The sequence below is a fragment of the Falco cherrug genome, chromosome 15 (assembly GCF_023634085.1).
Source record: "Falco cherrug isolate bFalChe1 chromosome 15, bFalChe1.pri, whole genome shotgun sequence".
NCBI classification, from domain to species: Eukaryota; Metazoa; Chordata; class Aves; order Falconiformes; family Falconidae; genus Falco; species Falco cherrug.
In genome coordinates this window covers 13,334,684-13,362,289 of record NC_073711.1, presented here as the reverse complement: position 1 = coordinate 13,362,289, position 27,606 = coordinate 13,334,684, and the positions used below count along the sequence as shown (strand labels likewise).

General features: G+C 57.4%; 1 protein-coding gene across 5 annotated transcripts in view; it reads left to right on the top strand.

Annotated features, from left to right (window-relative positions):
• The first annotated feature begins 307 nt into the window (after positions 1-307).
• Positions 308-27,606, top strand: part of NLGN3 (neuroligin 3) — a 42,492-nt gene continuing 15,193 nt past the window's right edge. Inside the window, exons 1-3 of one of the 5 annotated variants that reach the window (XM_055727516.1) lie at positions 308-415; positions 19,407-20,137; positions 21,238-21,297. In XM_055727516.1, coding sequence (XP_055583491.1) covers positions 19,660-20,137; positions 21,238-21,297 — 538 coding nt within the window. In that variant the 5' untranslated portion in view covers positions 308-415; positions 19,407-19,659. Of the gene's footprint in view, positions 416-18,855; positions 20,138-21,237; positions 21,298-27,606 lie in introns of those variants that run through there. The other 4 variants (XM_055727517.1, XM_005440008.3, XM_005440009.3 and 1 more) reach the window with 4 other exon arrangements.

Genomic DNA, 27,606 nt, shown 5'->3' with positions numbered 1-27,606 from the left:
GCTTACCCCTCCTACCCAGGGCCGGTAGCTGGGCCGTGCCGGTGCCGTGCCAGGGTTCCGGGGGGGGGGGCGGTACCGGGGGTGCAGTCGCGGTCGGTGCCGGTACCCAGCGGGCGCGGTACCGAAGTGCGCAGCGCCCGGCGGGTGCGGCTCCCTCTCGGTGCAGTACCCGGGGCGGTGCCGATGCCGGGGCGTGCGGTACCGGGCCCGGCCGGCATACCCGCTCAGTGCGGTACCGGTACCGGGCGGCGGCGGCAGCGAAGGGGTGCTGCAGCACGGCCCCTCCCCCGCCCGCCCCCGCCGTGCACGCGCCGCGCGCTCCCGGTGCGGGGTCGGGCCGGACTGAGCGGAGCGCGGGGCGCGGAGCTGCCGCTGCCGCCACCGGCATGGCCCAGCCGCGCCGCCGCCCCCGACGGTGAGTGCGCCCCGCCCCGCCCCGCCCCGCCCGGCCCGCGGCGGCTCTTGCTGGGGAGGGCGGCCGGGCGGGACCGAGCGGCCCCACGGCGCGGGGCCGGGGCCGGCCGCCGCGGCGGTGATGGGGGTCCCGGGGCGGGGGTGGCCGCGGGCCGGTCCCGGTCCCCATCCCCACCCCGATCCCGCGGCAGAGCGGCCGCCGCCAGGCCGGGCATCGGGGCGGGGCGCGGCGGGGGTTAACGGGTGGGGCCGAGCGCGGCGGCGGGTAACGGCGGGGGTTAACGGGGCCGGATGAGCGGCCGCGGCGAGCCGGCGGGTTGCCATGGCGACGCGCTGAAAGGGGGATTGTGCGCCCGCCTCAGCTGCGCAGCCCCCGCCCGCAGCCCCGGCCCCGCAGCCCGGCCCGGGGCCGCCCCGTCGGGCCCAGCGCGGAGCGGGGGCTGCCCCGGCGCGGGCGCTGCCGCCCCAGGGTCTGGGACCCTCCCGGGGCTTGGGGGTGCCGGTGCGGGCGGGGTCGGTTGTTTGGGGGGCAAGGATGCGCCTGGAGCCACCCGGCAGGAGGCCGCTGGCGTGAGCATCCCCGGGTCAAGGGCAGGCAGGAGATCCCCTTGGCTCGGTTTGTTTGGCGTAGCGTGGGGAATGGCATTAGTCACTGGGCTCCCGGAGCTAAAGGGCATCCCCTGTCTCTTGCGTGGGCAGGGGGCCGGGATGGAGGCAGGCTCGGTGGCAGACAGGGGCTTTGTGGTGCTGGCTGTGCCCGTCCCGGAGCGGGGTGGTGGGTCAGGCACATGGTGCAGGGGGCACCCACATGTGCTGTGGCTGAAGTTGGTGCCGTTCGCCTGAGCTTGGCTCTGCCGGGCTCAAAGCCTCAGAGCGGGACAGGCACGGTGGGTGATGGTTCACACCACAGTCCGTCCGCGCCTGGCGCTGTCAGCAGCAAGGGAGAGGAGAAGTGATGCGGGACACGAGGCCGGTCTCCTTCTGGACCACACTCTCCCAAACGGTGACAACTCCCGGCGCCTCCACTGGCAGCCCTTCCCAAGGCCATGGCCCTCCCTTGGGGAGGTAGCTCTGGCGTGAAGTCCCCACAATGCTGGGGTTTTCCTTGTGTCCTTTGAGGATGCCTTGTCTGCTGCTGCTGCTGGCTCAGGCCCCGACAACAGCAGAGGGGCTGGAGGTGCCCCCATGGATGGGCATGTGTGGGTGCAGCGGGAGAGTTGATGGACACAGCTCCCTGCAAGCCCCTGCGCTGGCCATGCTTTGTGTCAGCCCAGCGGGACCTTCTTTCCTCTGGAAACCGGGATGCTCTGTGGAATCGAGGGCATCTGAAGAAGGAGGGGATGTGTCCCTAGAGAGGGAGCTGTGGGTTGCCAAGGCAGGGGTCATCACTTTTAGCTCTGGGAAACGTGTGTGTGCCATCTTTTCTCCCTGCTCTGCACCGGAGCAAACATGCCAGGCCCTGGCGCAAGGGTGGGCACCCCGAGATCCCCCGTTGGAGCAGACCTCCTCCTGCTCTGCATGCTGCAGGTAGCCACCACCAGAGCTGGTGTCTGCAAAATGGTTAAAGGCTGACATTTAGAGGTCACACTTTTAGCATTGTGCATGTGTTTGCTTCATTTGCATTTGCAGTTAGCCCAGCTCGAGGCTTTGCCGCTTGCATGTGCAGTTGCCATGGTTACATGTGCAGTCGGGATGTGGAGTTTCGTTGGACACCTGCAAACATGCAGCCCTCAACCTCCGGAGGACCAGGGCACGAGTGACAGCCCCCAAGATGCAGGGCAGCCCTCAGCCCTGAGCGTGTGGGCCCTGCACAGTGATGTGCTGAGGAAACGGAATTACAGTGCCCATCTTGACAGGGTCTGCATGCTGCTGCCTTGCACAGCCTCCAACTGCCCATGTTCAGCACGCAACGTGTATCTAGGGCAGTGCTGTCAGAGAGGAAGGTTGTGCCCATGCCGAGGGTGTTGCCTTGGACCTTACACCTGGGTCTGTCTCCTTCTCAGACCCTGTGTAGAGGCCCTTCTCCCAAAGGACTGGAGTGAAGGTGCTTGAGGGAGGGTGGTGCAGAGCCTGGGAGTGGCGAGCGGAGCCGTGGCGCAGGCTGGCAGCGCCTGGCCCGCAGGCAGGGGCCTGCCAAGGCTTCAGAAGGCAGCGTGAGAATTGGCAGAGCGCTGTGTTGAGGCTCCAGCTGTGGTGACTGCATCTCTCCTGGCTCTCTGTGGGGTCTGCTCTGGGTGCTCAGGTCCAACACAGACAGGGATCTGGTCCAGGTGCCTTTTGACCAGGTTCACATTCAGTCCATCAGCGAGGGCAAGGAGATAGCAACTGCTAAAATCCTCTGGCAAGTCCACGTTGGTTTTCATGGCAAAGGAGGAGGAGTTTTAGGACAGCAGGTATGGAAGGGCCCTCGAGGTCATTGAGGGTCTAAGCTCCATCTAACCCATTCCTGAGCAGCATCAGCTCAAGCCAGCTCCTAAACCCCCCAGTCACAGCGGTTCTGCTGCCTCCCAGGCTGTTTGCTGCCTTCTTCCCATATCCTTCCTGCTAGGAGCTGCCTCTGTGCAGCAGGTGGGGGAGAAGGGAAGCCCTCTTAGCTGTCTAGGAGCAACTGTGGCCTTGAACAGACCGGTGTGGTGTGTCTGTGCTGCACTGGTGGCAGCTGGAGGAATCTAGTAACAGGAGGGGGGTGGAAGGATGGTGGGAAGTGCTGGGGATGGAGACATGGAGCATGTGTCTGGGCATGAGCTGTGGAGGAGCCATGGAGGAACCTATGAAATCTCACAGCCAAGTATCTGCTGTCCTGGGGCTATGCACAAAGTGCAGAGGGATGGGGCAGGGACAGCTTGGCTCTGTTCTTAGGGCTTTCTGTGCCACTGGGATTCGACAATTATTTGCTCCACATGGGATCCCAGACAGAGGTTCCTCCCCTGATGGTCTGTGGTTATTGACTGCCGCTGACAGAGCACTTTGGAAGATGCTTCTTAATCAGGGTCTGGCATTTGTACCTGCATCCACAACCAGGGGCATGTGTAGGTCCTGAGTCAGCAGCTGGTTGGCAGGGGCACGTCAGCAGAAGGAGACATGTTGGATCCTGGGTGCCTGGGGTGCTCGAGGAGAGCTGGGTTTGAGGGCTGTGACAGAGCTGAGTGTTGCTGCATGGTGAACTAAATGCTCTGGTGGTCCCCTAATGTGATGCTCCCTGGAGCTGGGGGCAGGGAGCAGGCTGTGACCAGCGCTGTGTGCTGGCCTCAGCAGGATTCTGCAACGAGTGTGAGGGGAATGAATAAAAGGTCCTGCAATTGCCAGAGCTGGCAGTTTGAACCCACATCATTCAGGCCCTGGAGCAAGTCTGACTGAAGGGAAACAGGGATGAAGTGGGAGCAGTGGAAAGACACAGGGGCTTCTGCCTGCGGCTGCCGGGTCATGTCTGGTGTGTGCGGCTCCTGGAAGTTTTCTCTGGTTAGGAGGATATGTGCTGTTTGTTTGGAGGCTTGTCTGGGCTCAGTAACGGTGTGGTGTTGGAGTCCATGATGACACCTGTGTTCCTGCTTAGTTTTGCAGTTGTGTGGGGACACTGCCCTTGCAGTATGCTCCTTTTGCCATGTTGTCTGCCTGGCAGTGGGGCAGGCACGTGGCATGGTGAGGGGGGTGTCTGTGAGCAAGACTTTGTGCCAGGGAACACTGTTTGGGCTGAGACTGCCTTGGCAAGGAGCTTAGGGGATTGTTGGTAAAGAAGCCTTGTTCCTGACACTGCAAAATGCAGAACAGTGGAGTAACATCTGTTATTTTCAAACGGCATCTGAGTGTGAGCATATCCTGCGAGGTGCCTGGCAAGCAGAGCCCAAGTTTTGCTGGTGGCCAGATGCTCTGGCCACGCCAGCAGAGCAGGTGGGAAAGTCTGGGAAAGGTTGCAGAGAGAGCATGTTACGGGGCTTGTACTGTGTGCGAGCCTTGTTTGAGTCTGGGCTGCTGGGGCGCTCTGAGGGTGAGGACAGTTGGCAGAGGCCGATCAGGAAGGCTTTTGAGGTGGACTTGGGGAGGGGAATGCTGAGAATGCCCTTTGGTGTGGTGGTCAGGGGCTATAGGGACTTTGCCTTCATCAGGCATTCATTAGCTGCTACTCTAAAGGAATGGGAGAAGAAGGCCAAGTCTGCAGTGTGGCCGACGTGTCTGCATGCCACTCACCATGGAGGTGGCCATGTCCATGTCCTGGTGCCAGCACCCAGTGCTAAAGGAGTTATGGAGGTGAGTCTGTGAGTCCGGCTGCCTTCATGTCTTTCCTCTACTCTTACGTGACTCCAGGCACCGCTGAGCAACTTGAGGACTCATGGGACAGCAGTGGAGGGGAAGGGGGCAGGGGTTGCTCTGTGTCTTTGTCTCTAGAGGTGCCTGGGAGCTCAGGAATGATGCGTGGGCATTGAGATCATTGTAGAGTCAATGCCTGGAAGTTGCAGCAGGAATGGTCAGGGGTCTGACAGGCTCTGTGCAAAAAATGGCTGAATAAGGCAGGGTTCTTCAGTCTGGAAAAGAAACAACAGAAGATGGATAAGATGTCTACAGGAGGCCAGGAGAGAAGGGATAGAGGTTAACTGCTCACTGTTTCTTTCCATGCAAGTACAAGGTCACATCAAACGAAGCTAGCAGGAGGTGCCAAACAGGAGGAGGTGCCTCTTGCAGACTTGCTGTCAAGCTGCAGAAGTCCTCAGAACAAGGTGTTGTGAGCAGTGAAACCTTACATTGGTTCCAGGAGAAATGGGATGAATTCAAAGAGGACAAGAGATTTCTCCAGAACCAATAAATACACCAAGATCCACCTCTGACTTGGGCAACTGCTGAGCTGCAAATTGCTCATGCTTCTGATTACTGGCAAGAAAGTATATAGGGCAAGGTGGGCCCTTGGTCTGAGCTGTTATTTTCATAAAGTTGTGCCTAGCAGAGAGGACGGAGCCAGCAGGAAGCACTGGGCTGTGGTACAGAAGGATGGGTTTATCCCCATCCAGCTCTGTGTTACTTTGCTTGGCACAGGGTGACAGATGCCTGCTCAGTTCTGTTTCCGTGCTCTCGCACGGGATGCTCCCGCCACGTGATGGAGGTGCAGATGGTGGGACCTGTGCTAAGCATCGATCCTCTGCCTCGGCATCACAGGGCCCTTTGCTGGAGACTTCTGACAGAATTTTGTCCACTGAACAAAATTTGGTTGGTTTGAAAACGGATGGCAATATCCCTTCCCTCCTGCGATACCTGGCAGTTCTGCTTCCTCTGGTTCCCTGGGCATGGACACCTGCCTGACAGGCTGGCAGCAGAGCTGGAATCTTGTCCCGATGTTGTCCCAGTTACCTGGTACTCGCTGCACATGGTGGGCACTGCGGGATCACTGGGGATCTGATCTTCATCTCCTCCTCCTCCAGTCCCCTGGCTCTGCCTATTCTCACGCACATCAGGAAACATCAGTCTCAGTTTTATTCCTGGTTTTCTGCCCAGATAAGAGAAGGCGTATGTCCTGCTACTGGTGAGGGTCCAGTTCAGCCTTACCTTGGCGTATGTGAGGTGCCACAAGGCTGCTCCCCAGCTCTTGAGTAGTCCAGAGACATGCAAGGGCAGCAGCGGGACTTAAGGCTCAGCTTGGGAGTTTTGCTTTTTGTGGGAGAAGTAGACTTGGAGAGGAGGATGCAGGGATGAGCTGGGTGTCCACAGTCCCCAGCGGGCTTTGGGTGGGGGGCAGCAGGATAAGGCCAAGAAAAGCTGAAGCTCATGGAGAGAACACTGTTTCCCATCCTCATGACTCCCAGGAGGACCTGGTCCGTGAGGGCTGAGTTGAAGCATCCAGCCAGCCCAGCAGCATCCCTGCAACCACCAAACTGAAATCTGCCCTTGGCTAGCGGCCACAAGGGGACAGATCCTGTGCCTCAAGACAGAAATGATCTCAGTTTCTGCCTTATTGCCATTTGGGTCTCTGTTGCCCCTAGGCGCTCTTGATGAGGATCTGAGGCTGCAGAATTGGGCAGGGAGCTGCTGTACTTGATGCTCACAGCTTTAGGAGGAGCCAAGTGGTTACCTGTTCTTTGTAACAAAAGCCTCCTCCCATGTCTACCAGGAACGATGCTTCAAAGTGGGCATCTATCAAGGCACAGGAGCTGCCTTGGCACTGGGGGTTGCCTTCCCTTGGCATTGCTGGTCCTTGCAGCCTGCCTGTATGTCCTGCTTCATCCTGGTCTGCTCCCTCTGGAGAGACAGGGCATTCCCAGACTGCCTGATTTTCTTCGGTCCAGCTTATTTCTTAACACTAGGCAGCCTTTACAGTAAAACACATTAAAGGATTTTTTGCCAGAGGTTTTAGGCTTTCTGCTTTTTTGTGCTTGGAAGATAGAACATATGGGAGGAGAAAGCTACAAGGGAAAATAGAAAATACATTTTGGATTAAATTTGAACAGGCTTCCTTCCTAGCTGCTGGCTTGCCTGGCCTGCAGTCCTTAGCAAGCCCTGGTTGCATGAGCAGGAGCAGACTGCGGAGCTGCCCTGGCTACAGTCTGACCCTCCAGCCCTGGGGGTTTCCATGCTCTTCTGCTCAGTCACGCCAGCTTTGGTTTTGGATAGGGAATGTGAGTGGCTGACGGCTCTTGCTGAGGGCAGGCTTTCCTGCTTGAGGAAGGTGCTTGTCTTAGTTGAGTACGAGGCTGCTGTGGGCTTCAGCTGGGCCATCTAGCTGCTTGAGGTCCTTGCAAGGTGACTGACACCACATCTGTCCAGGCTGCCAGCTATATGTATGACCTGTGACCGTGGTGATCTCTGGCCATGAATCCTGTATGAACCCTTTAGGTTGGTCACGAGAGCACATAGCAAATCTGTGTGTTTCCAGAGTTCCTGGGAAAGCCTTTAGGGTTTCTGGGGAAACCAGTAGCTCTGGGATGGGCTTTTATCTCATTAAGCTGCAGATGGGTGGTTTTGGACGCTGTGCCATGTCAGCAGCATCTGTGGGTGGCTGTTGTGCCAGGGGCTGTGGGGCTCGCCCTTGCCCTGGTGCTGCCCTGAGCACAGAGGGCTCCGCCGGCAGCGTGGCAGCTCTGCTGTGAGCCAACACGGGCTGTGCACGGCCGGTGGCTTTGCCCAGGAGCTCCTCCATGGCCACCAGCCTTTATCCTTGGTGCTGGTGCTTGGTGGCGGGGTGGGGCGAGGGGGAAGACAGATGTGGAGGGGGAGGGTGGCTTCTCCGGCACCTGTGCCTTATTCTGGAGCATGCAAGTGTGAAATTCAATTTGTAGATAAGCCATAGCTGGTGAGGAACACGGGCCACAACGTCTGCTGGAGCCAGGCAGTGTCTGGGAGCAGCGCGGCCGGCATGCACGGCATGTCCTGCCTGCCAGCTCTTGCAGAGGCTGACGTCACCTTGGAGGAGCAGTGGCTGCTGCAGGACGTGGCTGCTCGACGCTGTGTCATGTTGGCTCCGGGTGTGCAGCCCCGGCCGCTGGCAGGAGCCCTGCCGGGAGGTGCTGCCCCAGGGCTGGGCTCTCCTGCCCTGCGGAGGCAACGGGCATGGCAGAGCTGGAAGTGAGAGGGACCTGGTGCTCTCTGCCACCAGCAGCTTCCGAGCTGGGCAGCAGGGAGGACAGGTGTTGTGGATGGAGGAGACTGTGATGTTTGCAGCCTGCAGCAATGGCATTTTCCCTCCTCCACGTTCGGATCGTCCCTTCCTGGTGTTTCCAGTGAATCCCACTTGCTGGTGGGAGCAGCTGGAATGGGCATTACAGCATTAGCAAATGCAGCTTGCACTGGCCCATGCTCTGTCCCCTGTGTGCGTTACTACCAGCGGTCACAGCTCCCCTTCTCCTGTACCAGTCCAGAGCTTTCTGGGCCCCCCACCTCTGAATGCTTTGCAGGGAGCAGACCTCTGTTGTGGATGAAGAGATCAGTGCTGTGAGGAGGGGAGCATGGTCACCCAGGCCAGCCACAGCAAAGCTGGGACTGAGCAGTGCCCTGGTCCTCCGTGGTGACTGTCACCAAGGCTGACTGTGTCCCCAGGCAAGCCACAGCGTCATGGAGCGATGGGTCACTGCCGATGCCATCAGGCCTGGAAGGGACACCAGCATGGTGATGCCAGGATGATTGGTCTGTCTGGGTGTTCCTTGCTGGGCAGAGAAAGCACTGCTCCCCTGACCTTGGCCTGACTCTTGCAATATGGTCAGAAAATCATGTCTGGTCTTTGGTCAGGGCCGCTGGCATTAACACACAATTCAGCAGCTTGTGTCAGGTGGGATGTGCTGGGGCACTCGCCTCTCCGAGGAGGGTAATGGGCTGGGGTTCAGCCGGGGCGTCTCTCTGGTGCAGGATGGGACCTGTAGCTCTCCTAGCTGTGGGAAGCCAGGGCACATGCGGTGGCACAGCCCTGCAGCCTGGGCTCTGGGCGCGTTGGTCTGCGCACAGCCTGTCTGGTGTTTCACCTGGAAGTAGGTACTATTGTAGCAAAGTGGCAGTGGTGGGGAGGGTGGAGGTGATGCTAGCTCAAATATCTTCTGGGACAGCTTTCCTGAGCATTGCCACCAAGGATGCTGCAGTGAGGAAAGGATTTGGTGCTCGACTGCAGTACTTGGGCTTTCCAGCACCATCAGGCAGCACGCATGGCCCTGCTGCCTGTGTTGTGAACCTGGGGGGGTGGCTCTGTCGGGATGGCCCACACCCCCCTTTTGCACAGGGGTTTGCTGTGTCCACAGAGCCACCCTGCTCCATGGACTTGGTGGCTGGGTTGGTGTCCCATGGTATGAGACAGGGTGGTAACAGCGTAGGAAGGTGGTGCTTGTACACTGCCAGATAACTTGTAACCTTATCTCTGCACAGGAAAACTAATTATGTCGTGTTTCAACTGCTGTGGAAAAGTCAGCTTCTGCTTGTCTCCAACTATTTTCCTCATCTTTGTTCTTTGCCCTGGGTTTCATCACCTTTAGCCCAGATCACCTTCATGACCTGGTTTACAATTCTGCCTCACAAAACCTCGCACAGCTGATGAAGAGCGGTGGGCAGTGATGTCAGGCAGAAATAGGTGGTTGGTATATGTTGGTAAAGGAAACAATCCTTTATCAGTTCTGCTGGTAAACCAGAGGTTCTTACAGCCACAGTCTGGGTTACAACCTGTGATTAAGTGTTTTTTGCTTCCTGCTTTGAGTCAGTAAAAGTGAAACACTTGACAACTAATTTGGGTGTAGCTGTTCCCATTCAAAGTCCTCTTGGATTTTGTTGCCCACCCTCTCCAGTCGCATTTGCAGGAAGTCTTTGTATTTTAAGCTGCAGTCGGTTCCTCTCTGCCCAGCCCACCACCTTACATTTATAGAGCCTCCTCCAGGCCACGCTAGTCCATGGAAAGCATTGGCTGTGCACGCACTCAGCCTGCCTGCAGCCACCGGGGCTTTTTCAGCTTTCCTTGGAGCATGAGTGAGACATTTTGACCCATTCTTAGCACAGATGGTGGCCTGGGTAGGACAGGGCTTTGTGCACATTGCCCATGGCCCAGTTTGTTGGAGGGGGTCCATGCCCTTTGCGTGGCTGGGAGCCTGGAAAGGGGTTTGAGGGACTGGGGTATGAGAGTTTTGGGGAAGGACATTCCATCAGCAGCTGAGTTTCATACTTGCTGCTTAGTTTGGGGCATTTCAGATATGGGGGTGTCATTGCATCGAACCAGCCTCTTTGGGTCACTGAAGTCTCCTTTCTTTGTTAAATTTCAAACCTGCTTTTGCTAACATAAGAAATGTGAACGTGTTTGGATTTAGAGTTTCAGAAGCTTGTTGCTCTGAAAAGAGCCTTGTGCTTTTGTAATTGCTCCCTGGCATGGTTCAGTCATAATGATTCACGTTAACTTAAAAACTGGGCGCCCTGCTAGCCACGGTAGTTTCTGGGGCAATTGTTTGGAGGGGACATAGGAGCCATTGCTCTGGCAGATGTGAGGGGGGTGGTGATGAGCAGCTGGGATCTTGTCAACGCGCGGCTCGCCAAAGCTGGAGAAGGAAGTGAGGGGAATGCTGCTGGTGCAGACAGCTCTCTCTTTGCTGGGTGAGGCTTGCGCTCCAGTTGGTAGCTGTGGAGTGTTGATCTCAGATTTGTGAGTGAGCTTATATTGCCTTAAAGTAGGTGCCTGGTGCTTGTTTGTGATGTGTTGGAGAGCAAGCGAGTTGTCTTGGCATGAACTTTGTGCTGGTGCCAAGGGCTTGCTGAAAGCAGATTGTCTGTCAGTTCACTCCTGAATAGATGTCTGGAAATGCCAGGGTTCTGTGGATGCACTTTTGCATTGTCAGTCACCTGCCCGCACAAAGAGAGCACTGGAGTAATTCTGCCATTTATTTACAAAGCACTGTTTCCTCTAGGACAGAATAGAATAGAATATTTCAGTTGGAAGGGACCTACAAGGATCATCTAGTCCAACCGCCTGCGACCAGTTCAGGGCAGACCAAAAGTTAAAGCAAATTATTAAGGTCGTTGTCCAAATGCCTCAAACACTGACAGGTTTGGGGCATTGACCACTTCTCTAGGAAGCCTGTTCAGGTGTTTGACCACCCTCTTGGTAAAGAAGTGCTTCCTAATGTCCAGTCTAAACCTCCCCTGGTGCAGCTTTCAGCCATCCCCATGCATGCTATCACTGGGTACCAGGGAGATCAGTGCCTCGTGCTCCATGTCCTCGGGAAGCTGTGGAGAGCAATAAGGTCACCCCTCACCTCGCCCAGGTGATGCAGTTTGCTTGGCAGATATCCCTGTGTATCCCGCCTTTCCTCCAGCTGCCAGATGGCTGGCTGGAGCCCGAGAGAGCCCGAGCACTTTTCATGTGGATCTCTCAGAGGATCTGGGCTGCCGGGCTGTGCTGGGGTCTGGGGGGCTGCTGGGCTGTGCTGGGGGGTCTGCAGGGCTGTGCTGGGGGGGCTGCAGGGCTGTGCTGGGTTCTGAGGGGCTGTGCTGGGGTCTGCCAGGCTGCCTGGCCATGCTGGGGGGGGCTGCCTGGCTGCGCTGGGGGGGGCTGCCGGGCCGTGCTGGGGGGGCTGCCTGGCCGCGCTGGGGGGGGGCTGCCGGGCCGCGCTGGGGGGGCTGCCGGGCCGCGCTGGGGGGGGCTGCCGGGCCGCGCTGGGGGGGGGCTGCCGGGCCGCGCTGGGGGGGCTGCCGGGCCGCGCTGGGGGGGGGCTGCCGGGCCGCGCTGGGGGGGCTGCCGGGCCGCGCTGGGGGGGCTGCCGGGCCGTGCTGGGCCCCCCCGGCGGCGGGCGGCGGCGGTGCTGAAGGGACAGCTCCGGGCCGGGGCAGCCGCAGGGAGCGCGGTGCCGGCAGGGCTGGGGGTCGCTGCCAGCCGGCGCCCCCTCCCACGGCCTTCAGGGAGCAGCCCCACGCACCGCCGCGTGTGGTGGGCCCTGCCAGGCCGGGGCAGGCGGGTTCAGGCTGGGACGGAGCGATGGCACATCCAGCTGTGGCAGCGGGTGTGGTGACCCCGTTGCAGGGGATTCTGCAGGCTCCTCTGGGGGTCTTCGATCTTCCAGGATGGGGCAGGCTCTCTTCCTCGGCTGCCAGTTGTTCTGGCGGGGGAGCAAGTGCATGGATATCCGTGCCAGCGCCAGGGCACTGGGTCTGCTGTTTAGCCAGTGGTTCTCATTAACCTCTGCCCCGGCAGGGAAGCATTTGTAAATTAAAACTGTGCAAGCAGCAAGTTGAAGGAGAGAAAAGCTGCCACCGTTTCTTCATGGTGAGGTCAGGGAAGCCATAACGTGAGATAATCCAGATTATTTCTATCCAGAACGTGGCACTAAACGGCCTACCCACAGCAGCTATCCCTGAGCTACACGGGAACCCAGCAGCCCACCAAGGGGCTGCTGCTGCCACCCTCTTCACAGCCAGGTGTGTGCCCCAGCAGAGCCTCTGGCTTACACAGCAGCTGCTGCCTGTGCCACGTGGCCCTGCCTCAGCTTTCCACCTGACTCCTGGGAAGCAGTGAGTGGGAAGGTCACTCAAAATCTAGACCGGCTCAAGGTGAGCATGTAGCCCACTCCGAAAGAGCCCAGGCTTTCAAGCACAATTGTCCTTCAGTCCTCTATAGGGGTCACCCACTGCTTGCATTGGCAGTGTTGGGTGCTGACCACAACACCATCCCTGTTGCGCTTGTCCTTCAGCAGCATTGTCAGTCTCCATGACACTGAGAAACCTCCTGCATTTTTGGAGCTTCTGATGCTAAGCAGGAGTTGGAAATGAGCCAGGTTATCTCACCTGCTGGGTAGCGTGCCTTCTGGAGCTGGGCATCGCACGATGTACCGGCATTCAACACCAGAAATGTATGGAAAGGCTGAAATGTAGACAAGGGAAAGGTCTGCTTTGCCCCTTGTGTCCTTCCCAAGGCAGTCTTGGCTCCTTTATGAAGGACTCGTTAAAGGCCATGGAGAAAATGGGAACAGGCCACATTGCAGCAGGAGGCCATTGGCACCACTGCAGAAGTGGTACTTGAAATTGTCTGTTTCTAGGGATTTTGGGTAACATTCTTCTGTTCTGAATGGGAGCTCTCGAGGATCTTGGCATGTGTCTGGGAGTTGTCAAAGAGCTTCTGTCCCACATATGTTCTTGCAGCATTGAGAAACTTAACTGACACTTCTCACGTGGTGTCTCATCCTTGCCCCAGGGTAAAGGATGTGCAGTGGAGTGTCTTGTAGGCTTCTAACATTCAGCTTGCTTTAAATTTTGGTGGTGGTGTGGGTAGAAGTTAGGAAGGGCAAGTCACTGGGGTGTATCTTGCACTTGAAGCAAACAAGGGTGAGGTTTGTGACTGTTTTTCCTTCTGTCCCATCAGTGTGACTGTGGTGCCTAGATATTGGAGCTGCTGCAAGTGTCCCTCTAGGAGGAGAGTGAGATAGGGGACACAGGACTCTGGGAGAGACCTCTGCAGAGTGGAGAGCATATGTGATGGGCTCCATGGTGCAGAAAAGCCTCCTAAGTGTCCTGCACTCTCAGAGCATCCCAAACGCTGAAGGCTTTGTGGCCAGGGTGGCTTTATTTGCCCAGATGGTGGCAAACTGAGTGAATGAGGGCAGGGACAGAGCTGCCAGCCAGGGTGACAAAGAGTGTAGGAGACTGGGCTGGAGGGGATGCCAAGGTGTCTTTGCCCATCCATCTGCCATGTAGCAGATATGCATGGGGCGCCTTAACTTCCCTGGTGTACACTTGACTCTGCTTTCTTGATATGAAGGTGTCTCCTACCTAGCACAAAGTTCAATGTCAGACTTTCTTGCAGTGGCCTTTACATGTAACAAACCTCTGTCCTCTGACTTGTCTAGGCTAGCCCCACTCTTCCAGGCTTTTGTCCAAGGCTTTTTCGTGGTCTTTGCTGGTCTGCCATGACCTCTCTCAGTTGGTCCAGATCTTTTGGGGAATGAACTGGTTCTCTGGAGGAGAACAGTATAATTACTTGATGTGCCTTTATGAGCTGAAAGGAGAGCACAGTAATTACTTCATGTGTCTTTATAAGCTGGCCTTTCACACATCCTACTGTATTTGCTTTTTTGTGGCAATGACATGCTGGCTCACGTTCAGGTTGTACTCCTCTGTAGCTCTTATGACCCTTCTGGCAGAAACGCTGCTGTCTTTTCTTCCGTGGTCTATTTGTGCAGTTTTTTACCTCCCAATGACTTACAGCCCTGCCCATCATCTCTCAGTCCTTTCCCCAGTCTGTCGGAAAAAGAAAATCATATCAAATTCCTGTCCTGGCCTCCAAGGCTCTGGGTGTCATGTGCAGATTTTAAAACATACTCTGTTCTGTCATTTAGGTCGTTCATGGAAAAGCAGAGCAGTAGCAGCAGCAGGGCAGACCTTTCTGAAACCTTACTTGTCCCCTTTCAGTGTAACTGTGAGCCACTGGTAATCATCTATTACCGTGCACCACCTCTGTGATGGACCTGAAGTCCTGGGAATTGTTCCCACACTGCTGTGGGACTGGGAAACATCTGCCTCTTGCAAGGATGGGTAAGCTGTGGTGGGTCAGAAAGACCCACCGGGCATGATCCATGGCATGTAACCACCAGCTTTGCTCTGTAGTATTATCCTCAAGCATCAATCCAGGCCACAAGCACCAGACCGTGCAAGCCAAGACCTGCTGGCAGAGGGATGCTCTTGAGGAGCCACCAGGACACAGGGACACAAGCATGTCAGTCCAGTTGTGCTGCAGCTTCTGTGCTCCCCAAGGTTTCCTATGGGATTTCTGCAGCATTGCAGGCCTGGTGGGATGAGACCGGGGACTGGTGAGAGCCAGGGTCTCTGCCCAGTGAGGGAGAGCAGCTGGCAGGGTGGGGAGCACATCTGGCAGGTGCTGCTGCCTGGGAGCTGAGCGTCAGCCTGAGGTCCCAGAGCACAGGCTGGTGGAAACGTTTGGAGTTCACTCGCCCTGGGGAGGAGGAGGCAGAGGTTTCTCATGCCGCTTGCCGGCTGCGTGTCTGTGCTGGGGTGAATGGACTGGCCCCCAGTTACCTCTCACCATGGTACAATGGGGTCAGATGGTGAGCAGAGCTGCACGAGGCAGAGTGGCTGGAGGCTGCACTGGGACACCCTGGTGGAGATCATCCATCCGTGCCAGCTGAGCGGTTTGAGGTCCCCGTCTGTCCTGGCTCTGAACCACATGGGACATAGAGGCACAGCACCAGCGCGATGAGCTTGGGGCTGGGGCAGCTGGAGCGCTCAGGGGCAGGAGGCTGGACCCCGGTGGAGGGTCTGACATGAGGGCAGGCTGTCTGCTCGCATCTCCTGGGCTGCCTGCCAAGGACGGTGTGGATCCAGCTCGTCTAGCTGGTGTTGAGATGCCTGACTGTGTATCTGCGAGGGAGGCTTCCAGAGGATCCTGCCCGCCCAGGTTTCCATGGAGAGCGTCTCCTTGCTGAGGAGGGAGCTGTCTGGCAGACAGTACAGCCGTGGAAATACCGATACAGTGTTTGTTTTCCAAAGCAGATGAATAACATCCCTAACAGCTAGCAGCCTCACTTCCTCCGCTCGCCCCACCAGCGGTCTGGCAGAGTGACCTGGGATGCCTGTGGTGGCTTTATCCTCCCGGCTCCTTGCTGCGCGCTTGTCTGAGCATCCCCAGTTTGGCCGTATCTGCCCAGCCCGGCCCGGTTTCCCCTCCAGTTGGCAGGCACAGCTGCTCCTGGCACAGGGCTGCAGGGAGGCAGCAGCCATCTTCGCTGGGGGATGCGTTTGGCTTCGCGACTGGAGGGAAGAACGGGAATGCTGTAGGTGGCAAAACTGGGGAAGTTTTGCTCCCACCTCCTGTGGGATGTGAGGGGAATCGCTTCCCTGAATGAAATGTCCTTTCGCAGATCTCCTGGTTATTTTGCATGCTTTAAAAGACCAAGGGGAGGCTTGAGAGCTGTTGAAGCAGCCAGGCAGTGGTGCAAGGCGCATGCAACAGCCCCCGGAGAAGGGGGCTGAGCTCAGGTTTTCACGGCAGTCTGTCAATATTAAATTAATGCTAAATTCCCATCCTAAATGTTATGTTAACATGAAGTTACAGCAGAAAGTGTAGAGCACAGAACAGCAATATGAGGGTATAAGATGTGTTACGGGGGTATTGTAATCATCCCAAATGAGGCATTTGAAACCCAGGGAATTCCAGATTTAGGGTTTGCATTGGTTTTTGGGTATGTAATTGAAAAACAATCTGAACATAGGAAGGTTTAGGAGCATGTCGCTGAGATTGTTCGAGTGCCTTTATTCTGTGCTGTGAGGACATGGGCAGATGGAGGGAAAAAGTCTTAAAAAAATTATAGAACCAAATGTGGAATTACAAATGTTAAAATACCATGATCTGGATTTGAGTGTTAAGGCATCATGGCTCTCCAGTGTAATGTTAGGGCTGCTGGGTCTTGGCTGTGTTATCCGTATCTGGCCGTACTTGGCTATTGCTAACATAACTCACCTCTGTGCCTGACGCTTCACGAAACTCATAATTGGAGACAGTTGCAAGTCCTGTAGCATCATTTTATTTAAGGATGTATGCTTGGAACTTTAATTCTATCTTAGCTTATGGTTTTTGTCTTCAGATTTCCATGGTTTTTAAAAGCTATTGAAAGAACCGTGGATGAGGATTAAACAAAAACCCAAAGGAGTATCATCATAACATAATTCTGAGGAGCTGTAGCGAGAAGCTGATTTTTGGCTGTGTCTTATAAAAAGAGATTCCTTATTGTGCCAGGACAGGGTGGTTATGCTGGGTGTGCAGCCACTCTAAGGCCACTAAGTGGGTGGTGAATTCAGCCCTGATTTTGCAGCGACTGGTGTGTGCAGCCCATCCGGGCAGCTGTGCAGCGGCGCTGCCTGGTGCTGTGAAATTGCTTGGCTGGAGGAGCTGGTGGATCAGCAATGCCCATGGCAGCATGCAGCCGCAGCCCTGAGGAAGCTCTTGAGTCGGGAAATGGGCTGGTAAACCACTGCTGGCAGGGCTGTGGTGTTCCTGCAGAGGGAAAACGATGACGGGTCGGTTGAAATGGCTCTGCAGGGAGTTGTGGGCACTATCATAAAGACTGGAAGCTGCCTGTAGCTTCCAGTCATACAAATTAGATATGACAGTCATTAATAATTTGGCTTTATCCTAACCTGTGGTACCCGAAGGAACCTGAGCAGAAGATTTATACTGGGCGGTTTGCCTTCCAGCAATGTCAGGCAGAGCGGTGGGGTCTGAGATTCCACTTGGGAACGCAGCTTTGGGGGGTCCTCAGCCATCATTGCGCCCCTGGGATGTCACTGTTAGGCAAAGGTCAGTCCTCTACTGAAGGAGTAGCATTGCTGCAAGGAATACTGGATGAATGATGGTTTTCTTCCAGAGCTGGAGGCAGAGCGGAGCAGCCGAGCTCTGTGCTGCAAAGGCAGCTCCAGTGGTAGGGGTGCAGAGCAGAGCTTGGGGTCTCTGCATGTCTCGGCTGTGTTTCTGTCCCTTGATATACCTTTTGTTTCGTAGGCTTTGGCAGCTGTTTGGAGGATAATGCGGCAGTGTTGTGCTCCCGCCGAGTGTGTTTCTGTCACTGTCTGGTGGGGCAGGAGGAGTTAAAGGTGGATGATGTGCAGTGGTGATGGGGGTCAGGGGTAAAGCAGGATCAGCCCTGGCCATGACAGCTCAGCCCTCAGGTCATCCCCGTGCCACGGATGGGGCAGTAGGTGTGATTGCTTCTCCCCGTCATTTGTACCACCCTCCTTGTCTGGCATATACCTGCAGTCCCTCCGTGGGCTCTGGAAAGGTGCCTGCACGCCCAGCCCTGCAAGGCCTTGCTGCTCGGGTGGGCTGGATGTGGTAACGTGATTTTCTGGGCTGAGTGTTTCTTATTATGCCTGCCATACCCTGATTTCTGAGTCTGCTGTGTTCCCTGGGCATATCAGGAGGGCAGGCACAGCACGGGCCCATTTCCTTAATGACCAGCAGTGAATTGCCTGCACATGTGCAATGCAGATTTGAGACGCCCTCCATGGTTTGTTTGTATTTTTTTTTCCTGCGGATTTTCCTCGTTGGACGAGGTGTTCTCCATTCGTGGAGTCCCTGCCCAGCTGAGCCGTGTCCTCCCATCTGCATACAGCCCTTATTTTGCGCTCCAATAATTCCAAGGCAACTCTGCTCCCCTCTGAGCTTGGGAGAGATTTACCAGGTGGGCATGTAAGGATGCTCCGGGGCAAAATGGAGGTGTCCTGCCACTGCTGCCACCTCTTCCTGGGTAAGGACAAGTGGCTAAGACAGGACGAGCATCTTCTGACCCACCACCAAGCAGTGCCTTTTAGTAGGGACCAGGCTGCAAAGCCGAGGTGCAGAGCAGGCCTCCGGCTGACGCTGCTCTCGCCTGGCTGGGGTGTGGGCGAGCCCTGGGTGAGCACAGCCTTCGCATCTCCCCTTGCCCAGGTCCCCCAGGAGCAGCGGTGCTGGCGGGGGGAGGCAGGGTGGCCACTTACATAAGCACTGAATGCGGCAGGCGTTGCAGGGAGGTGAAGGGCAGAGCACTGAAAATCCACACAGCCTCCAGCAAGGGCTCCCTGGCGCAGGAGCTCTGCTCGCTGACATACATCTGCAGGTCCCCATCTGCAGCCGCTGCCTGCCCTGCCTGCCTGCAGCTCCCTCCCTTCCCCGTGGACCCCGCGGGGGCTGCCACATCTGCTTCCCCCCTGTGCCAGCAGCCTGGCATGGGGATATGAGAGCAGAGCTCTGCCTCCCCAGGGTTTGCTTGGGTGGCCAGGAGGCAGCCAGAGTGGGGAGGGGGTGGCAGGGGGGCTGCGGTGCCGGCACAGGAGGATGCTGCCCAGAAGCATGTTGGCTGTTCCTGCCCTGGGTTGTTCCTGGGGTCTTGCCACTTTGGCCAGCAGCACATGGAAGGAGAAGGCTGGCTGGGGAGTGTGTGGGCGGGCAAGACGGGTGTCTGGGTGGCATGCGTGGCTCTAGTTTGCTGGTGTGTGGGGGTGGGATGGTGGCATCTGGACAGGTGAGTGGTGCTGGGACGGAGCCTAGGCAAGGAGCACAGACTGCAAGGCGTGGGAGCGCTGGTGGCTCCGGCTCAGCCAGGAGGGAAGAGGTGCTGGCAAGCTCTGGTGCAGGGGCCACGCTGGGCAAGGGTAGTGCCTGACAGGTTCCTTGTGGGGAGGGATGGTGCCAGGGAAGTGGCGCTGTGCTGCTTATCTCGGCACCCACAATCTGCTGCTGATAACCTCCTGCAGCGTGGGGCGAGGGCACCGTGCCACCACCCAGGGCGGGCGGCTGCAGCGCTCACCCAGGCAGGGCAGGAGCAGGGCTGGCCCCGAGCGCTGGGGACAAGCTCTGCAGGCATGGCCAGATGCAGTCTGTGCGTCTGCATGTGCTCTGCTTGTGCTGCCCATGCTTGCCTACTCCCAGAGCTGCCTGCCTGGATGGCGGCAGAGCCAGCGAGCACCCATGGTGGGGAGGGTCGGGCCAGGGATCCTGGCTCCTTCTGCGCTGCAGCAATTTGACTCTTCCCAGAGCAAGTCTGCTGTTAATTCCCTCCATCTCTCCGCAGTATCAGCAGTCCCCTCCAGGCCAGGCTGTCGGCAGGCGGGCAGCAGCAGGCAGCTGGGAGGCTGTGAGAAGCGGTAGCACATCTCCCTGCATCCGTGCTCCCGACTCACGCAGCAGAAGGTGTGGCTGGGCTGCGTGCTCTTCTGCTCCATCTCTTCCCGGTGGGCAAATCAGAGGCTTGGCATGATGGGGATGCCCTGAGCCCTCGCCCCAGGAGCTTCAGGCCTGGATGTTGGTGCTGCTCCTCCCGGACAATGTGGCTGATACTCTGGAGAAGCCCTCTCTTGCCCCCTGTTCTCCAAGTGCCTGAGCTGGTGGCCAGCTGGGACCTGCGTCTTGCACTCTGGGTCCTGAGCTTCGCCTCGGCAGTTGTGCGGATGGAGGGCCAGGTCTACTCACCGACTGTCAACACGCACTATGGGAAGTTACGGGGGGTCCGTGTGCCACTGCCCAGCGAGATCCTGGGGCCCGTGGACCAGTACCTGGGGGTGCCTTACGCTGCCCCTCCCGTCGGGGAGAAGAGATTCATGCCTCCCGAGCCACCGCCGTCCTGGTCGGGCATCAGGAACGCTACCCACTTCTCGCCGGTCTGCCCGCAGAACATCCACAATGCCGTTCCTGAGATCATGCTGCCCATCTGGTTTACCTCCAATTTGGATATCGTGGCCACGTACATCCAGGACCCCAACGAGGACTGTCTGTACCTCAACATCTACATCCCCACAGAGGATGGTGAGTCCCCACCGGGGTGCCCGCAGGAGGGCGGGGGGGGGCCGCTCTGCCCCTCCTCAGCAGTGGTTGGTCTCACCTGGGTGTTGTGTTTGAAGCATGTGGTTGTGGACCCTGCAGCATGCTGTCTGTTTGTGGAAAGCTTTCTCTGGCTACGCAGCTCGCCCTCTTGCCCTCAGCTGCCATCTCTGTCTCGCGTGCTCCTGCTCCTCCACACCTCCCGGTCCCCTCCCTCCACCTCCATGGCATCGTCACGGGTTCCTCTCTTGTGTTGCTAAATCTGAATCCGACTCTCTGACAGCAGATCCACAGAGCGACAAGCTGGTTTGTGCTCCCTAGGCGCCGAGTGCCAGGTTCTGTCTTGAGTTGGTTCGGGTTTGTCCTTCCTCCCCGCTTCCCACCCTCCCCAGGTCCATGCGCTAGTTGTGGGCGTGGGCTGCGGCTGCGGCTGGGAGGAACACTCTCTGCCTCTCCCTGAGGAGACGCTCTGGCAAGGAAGGGACTGCGGAGCCCTTTTCCAGGCCCTGGTACGGACGGGAGGTTGGGGGCACTGACAGGCACATCGCTTGGCTGCTCCTCCCTCCTCCAGCAGGACCACAGCAGAGCGATGGGCCTGGGGTGCCGGGGACCCGCGGGGCATGGTCCCATTGGGGTGAGGCTGAGTGGCACTGGGTGCCTCCTTGTCTAACCTTTTCCTTTGTAGGGGATCCCACCTGAACTGTAAGTAGAGGGCAGAGGAGGCAGCGCCTGCCCGCACGCCTGCCCCAGCCTCACCGCAACGGGAGCCCCCGGGGATTTTCAGCGGGCTGGAAGGGACCCGCAGCAGGTCTGCTGTGTGTAGCGGAGCAGCCTGGCAGGCTGGTGGCTTCTCTCAGGCCGGCTGGCTCCGCTCCTCTGTCCCTGCAGCCCTTGGCCATGGGATGCATTGTGCCTTCCTTCCCACCCGGCACGGCTGGCCCAGAGTTTTCCTCCCACGGTGACGCTCCCTCCCCACCTCTTGCGGTCCCAGGGGTGGCGGGAGGACGGCAGCGTGGTTGTGATTGCATGCCCTCTCCTGCCAGTGGAGCCTCCTGTTATTTTGTAGTCTTTTATTCATTTTACAGTAAAACGGATTTCCAAGGAATGCACCCGAAAGCCCAACAAGAAAATATGTAGGAAAGGAGGTATGTAGCAAGCCGACCGGCAGAGAGGCACAGAGAGGAAAGAGAGAGAGAGTGAGAGAGTGAGAGGGTGCCTGGCCGGCCCCCGGCCTGCGGCATGCTCCTCTGGCACCTCTCTGTGCCACCACCCAGACTGTGGGCCCTCCGAGCAGCCCACCCTGCCGCCCCCCGCTTCCTGCTCGGAGGAGCCCCGCAGATGCTCCGGCCACCTCCGCTCCCTGGCCGGGGGAGCCAGGACCAGTGCCGGCTGGCAGCGCAGGTCTGGCGTCAGGTCAGAGGAAGACGCTCATGTTGCTCCAGGCCTTTCAGAACAGCTTCTCCTGGGCTGAGCCCATGCTCCCGCCTTCATCCTGCTGGCACCGGCAGCCTCCCAGCCCTTGGAAATGAGGGAGAGCCTCTGATGGTGGGCAGCACTTAAACGCACCTGTCTCTTTGGGGTGCATCCCCCACTGAGAGTGTACAGACCTGCTCAGGGAAGCACCTGTGTGATGGTGGACTGCAGCCTGTCCTGGGCTGAGCTCTTTCCCTGTTGCATCTCTGGTCATTTTGCATCCAAAGCTCCTTGGTTAAAAGCATAAAACCTCTCCTGGCTGTGTAGATGCTGCCATGTTCTGCCCTAGCCCATGGTCCCACCAGGGCTGCTCCCCCCTGCCTCTGCCAGCTCTGCCAGTGAGGATCTGCTCTCTACCCCCTGGCACAGCATCTTCCCTGAGCCCCATCCACCCCTCGGGTGGCCGAGCAACTCCAGACACATCTCCACTTTGCCTTGCCTCCATCCCCAGGGCCATGCGGGGCTCATCCTGCTGCATTTTGGGGCAAGGGGGGTGGCTCATCCCCCCTTGCCCCAAAGTGATCCTGTGTTTCTGGCTAGCGCTGTGGGCTGGGGAGTGGAGACGTGCAAACGGGAGCTGGCCCGGCCCCTAGTTGGACACGACGCTTTGCCCATCCCACCGCACAGCCCTCTTGCAGGCAGGGAGAGCCCGGGCTGTTCTGTGCATCCCAAAGCTGGATGTGTGGGCGGCTGGGCAGCCAAGCTCTTCTGAAAGGCTCACTGCAGGGAGGGGGTGTCTGGTGGGCAGGGGCTGCCGTCCTGGGCGTCCCGTGGCAGCATGGTCCCTGCATCCTGGCCTCCGCCTCCCTGCGCCCCTGGGGTTGGCGGGGCTGGCGCAGCTGGGCTTGGAGGTTTGGGGAGCGCTTTCCTTCCAGCCATTTCCCCCAGTTCTGTTGTTGGGTTTCTTTGCTTTGCTTTTCCTGTTGCTGTCCTGGCTATTCACACGCCATCTCTCTGAGTGCCAAGGCTGCCCCTGAAAGGGCTGGCGCATTAGGGAGTCTCCGCACGCTGCCTCCGGAGCTGGCTGTGCCAGCGATCGCCAGCCACTTCAAAGCACTTCCTCTCCCGGTCCTCCCACCGGCTGCTGGGGCTGGCGGACCCCTGCCACCCCCAGCCCTATGGCTGGGGCCAGGGAAGCAGAGTCCAGGGTGACGGCTGGAGAAGGGAGACAACATTTAAGGCATGGCAAAACACCTTGGGCATACTTGTATCCTGGTTTTCCCTTCCCCACTGGCTCTGCTCAGGACAAGCGTTTCTTTGCAGCCCATCTGCAGTTGCTTCTGGTCACCTCTCCGAGAGCTGGTGGGGGATGTACCCCCTGTCCCTGCCTGGTTCTGCTGGCTCATGGACCAGCGGATCCCCGGTGCTGGCCACTTGGGCATCCAGGTGTGACGTGCCGGGAATAAAGCACCCAGACACTGGCGCTGTCCTTCAGCCCTGGCCACAGCTCTGGTGGCCATTGGCTCAAATTAATTGAGTCACTTGTGATGTGACAAGGAGGGGGGCTCCCCCGCCCCTTGTCATGTATCCTGGGTTAGTAATGCTTGGGGTGAGAATAACGTACCTGCAGTGCTGATTTCCTCAGGCTGCATGTCGTTTGAACATTGGCTTGTTCTGGAATATTCTTTATTATTTCTAAGGCCACATATGAGCAGTTAATAAGCTCTCCTCTCACAGAGCGGGCAGCTGTGCAGTGTTTTGGTGGTTCAAAACACCTCAGCTCCCACCTTACTGGAGTTTTCATGATTTCTGTCAGCCCTAAGCTCAGTGTATTTCATAGCAGCCAAAGGACTGAGAATTCATCAGAATGTATCCTTGGGACAGAAAAACATCCCTGTTTCCCTGCCCAGTTGCCCATAATAATTTCCTATATGGAAACGTCCTGCATGCCAGTCTCCTCCATACACATTGGCCCCTTCTCTGGGAGCAAGGCAGGGCAGTGGTGCTCTGAGAACGCATAGTGCTGGGGGAGCTGACGGCTCAGGTTTTGCTGTGAAAATAATGCTGCTCACCCGAAGAGCATGTACACACACACGTGGTACAGTACCTGTGCGAAACACAGCTCTGTCCTTTGCTTTGTGCTGCCAACACTTCCAGCCTGTGCTTGGCTGCGGCAGGTGCTGGGATGCTTTCCCCTTCCCTTCACCACCAGCCTGGGCAGGTCTTGCTGCGAGGCATGAGGAGGTGGATGCAATTTTTGGAGGGGAAAAGCGTGGCTGCCCTGTACATAGAAGCCCTCCCCTGTTTATTTTTTTAGCGGCTGCCCTGATCTCTCTGGCTGGGGCTGTGCAGAGTCCGCGCTGCTGCGGTGACAAATGTGCCAGTCCAGCATCATGCTGTGCTGTGTGAGGGTGTCTGACCTCCCAGCAGCTCCCGGGCTTGGGATACACTTCAGCTGCTCTGCGGGAGAAGCACTATGGCTTCTCCGCTGATCTCCAAGAAGCAAATTTGCCTGAGTACTGGCTGAGGCTTCCCTACGGCTGAGACTTTTGCAGTGCTCCCTTTCTGGAAGGCTTCTCAGCAGCCTCCTGCAAAGCCTGCTGCTTTGCAGAGTTGGTTGGGAGCAGACCACTGCCCTGGAGCTCCACTGCTGCTCCGGGGAGCGATTTGCAAAGGTGAGAGTAGGTGTTTGTGCTGGCGGACGCAGCAGATCATGAGAAGATGCAGTGCTTTTATGGAGTCTGCTCAAGGATGGAGGTAACTCCTCTGCATCACCCAGGGACAGGGAGGGGCAGGGCAGCACCAAGGTGCACTGCAGTCCTAGAGCAAGGGCTGGTGGCTGGAGGAGCCACCCAACACAGGTCCCAGGGGAGCTGCCCCTGCCCGTGGGGTTGTGCAGCAGCAGGTTCAACGACTGTCATCAATCCTGGTCCCGTTCTTTGTCGCTCCTGGAGAAACACCTGAGCCAGTGTGGCCATCAGCATGTATGCCTCTGGGTGCATGTGGCTGTCAGACACGGTGGCAGCACTGCTGTGGGCTCCTGCTCTCTGTGGCATTGCAGCTGCTGCATGGGAGTGGGTGTCCCAGGGAGCTTGGACAGAGGAGGGGCTGCTGGGGTTGCCCGGGGCTGCCCTGAGCAGACATTTGGATCTGGAAAGATGTGGGCTCAGGTGCCTGATCTTCTCTTATCTGCACCATGCTGAGTGCAAAGGCTCCAAGGACTGAGGCTCCTTGCCCTCCTTTATCTCTGTTTGCGCTGGTGTCAATGCTGTTGGCATGCTTTACTTAAGATAGTATAAATCCGGCATGGATGCCCCTGTTTCAGGGAAAGTGATTTTATTTTTTACTGAACCTGAGCTTAAATCTTTCTAGAGCCTTCAGATAAGGGCATATGCATCCTTCCTATCATCCTGAACAATGTCACTTCGTAGTCAGCTTAAAGTGAAGCAGCACAACAGGCATTTACAGTGCAAGGGAGTTTTCAATGGGTAAGAGAGTAAGAGCCATGAGTGCTTTTGGTTTTTCCAGCTGTGAATCAACAAGCTTAAATCCATCCCCATGAGAGTAGGTGCTGCGAGCTCCATGTGTTGGCTTTTGCCAGTGCAGAAGAAGATCTCCTGGGATGGGTGTCCTTGAACACGGCAATAACTGGTGGAGCGAAGTGCAAGGGATGGGTGAGGGAGGTGAAGCTGTAATTGCTGTCATGAGCTGTGGGGCACCGGTGGGTTGTTGTGGAGGTGAACAACGTAGTGCAAGGCAAAAAGCCCGCTTGGTTGCAGTAGTCTGTGTTCACTGTAACCCCAGCCACCCTGGCACCTTCCTGCCAATGGGGAAGGCTCATGCTTTGCATCTGCCACACACACATGCCGCTGCTGTTCCCCTTCCCCCTGGCCTGCATTACTGCGCTCCTGCTTTGCTTAGCTTCCCAGCACTGCTTTCTACTGCCCCTTCTGCGGTGTGTGAAGCTCAGGTTGCCTTAGGCTTGTCCCAGCCATCCCTGAGCTCCAGGGCAGTGGTCTCCAGCCAGATCCCTCCCTGCTCAGTCAGGACAGTAGCTCATATCACAGGGATGTTGTCCACTGCCCTCTCTTACAGCCTGACAGCTCCTCATAGCCAGTTCCTCCATCCCTGTCTGCATGGAGACCTTTGTCCCCTGAAGGAGACCAGACTTCAGGGCTACAGCCGACCGGTCCTGGGGCTTTAACAGCACCAGAGCCCTCAGCAGTGGAAAGGGATCTCCAGATGCCTGTGACTGGCTTCCCAGCTCTGAAGCACGGTGTAGATGAAGGCTCGCTGCCTGTGGTCTTCATTAGAGAAAAATCCCTATCCCTTAGCAGTAGCAAGGAGGTTGGCACATAGCACCGGTTAGCAAATATTGCATGAGTACTTCGTCATTTAAGTGCTTTCTGGGCTTGCAGCTCTTCCTAATGAAGATGCAGTAGGTCAAGCTTGCAAAAGGCTGGGCAGCCGCACATGCCTGGCCAAGTGTTCAGCTGGTGGGTGGGGTGGGGGGGAGCATGCAGGAAGGATGCAGCAGAAGTGGGGGCGAGAGGTGGCAGGGGTGGGGATGGCATTGGGTAGAAACAGGAGAATGAAGTGAGGAGCTCAGGGCATGGCTGGATGGTGAAGCAAGAGGTGAGGAGGCAGGGCTGGGACATGGCAAGAGTAGGTCAGGAGGTGAACTTCAAATCAAAGAGAATCAGGAGTGCTCTGGAGACAGCCAATCCATCCCTGCCCTGGGCAGGAACTGGTCTACCTCACCTCTTCCCGGCAGCGTGTCTCGTCTGGTCTTAAGCACTTCCCCAGGCCACCTCTTCCAGTGCTTTCCTGCACCTTGTGCCAGGAAGCTTCTCTTCTTGTCCAGCTTTGACCTGCCTTGTGTAGCTCTGGGGCTGCCTGTGCTCTGACAGTGAGGAGGGAGTTGCTCTTCCACCTCACCACCTCTCAGTGGCCTTTCATGAGTCGGGTTGCTGCTGTAGCTCCCATCACTCATCTGCTCCCAGGATTTGCATGACTCAGCCTCCTGCAAACTTTTCATGCCTGCTGGATTTTTCTAGACTTCTGGTCATTGCTCCTCCAGACTTTCTTCAGCAGGTCATGGCTGCTTAAGGCATTGTGCAAGCCTCTTGCCCAAGTGGAGCTGCCCCACAGCCATTTCAGACCCCCACACAAATTTCTTTTAAATTCAAATCCCGCCCCTTGTCATGCTGCCATCTCTGTTATCCACTACCTGTGTCACCTGCGAGATCCCACTCCCAGAGTGGTAGTGAGGACGACTCCCTGATTTAGTCTTCCTGGCCAGTTTCTCCTTGTCGTAGCTTCATCCAGCTTCAGGGATGCCCTTGCTTGTGGGAGCCTTGCTGGAGGCTATGCAGAACCCTCGCTGTGGTGGTGATGGAGCTGGCTGGTGATAGCAGCAGGGCCTGGCAGGACCTCAGAGCCCTGCATATCTGGGGAAGGTCACTGGGCAGCACAGACACAGCACTGGCAATCCCACCTAGAGGAAACCCTGCTGTCACCCCTGAGGTCACCATTACCTGAGGAACTTTTTTGGTGCAGGCATTAGGGAGCAGAGGACCGCAGGTGCTGGTCTGCAGCTCTAAGGGGATAAGGAGAGCAAAACCTCTTCCTGAAATTTGGGGCTGCAGGGTACAGGGATGGCACAACTCAGCTTCGTGCCCACAAAGGCATGGAGCCCTTTGCAGCAATGGAGCCTCGGTACAGCTCTGCACTGCATCTGCTCCCTACCAGCATGCAGGCTGCCTCTCCTGGCTCATGCCAGGCACATGCAGCTTGGAAAGTGCTGTGCTCAGTGCACACTATCCACAGTAGCATCCCACGGTGCCAGGCTGGGGCTGCTGGCCTGACCCGACCCATGCCCTGGCACCGTAGATTTGCTAAAGGCCATGCAACGGTGAGAAGACATTCAGGCTGTTACAGAAACTGGTATTTTTAGGGTTCTGCCTGGGTCAGGGCAAGCTTGTTGGTGCCTTTTCAATCCTTGGTGAACCATGCAACTGGTCTTTTAAGGAGGGAGTTGA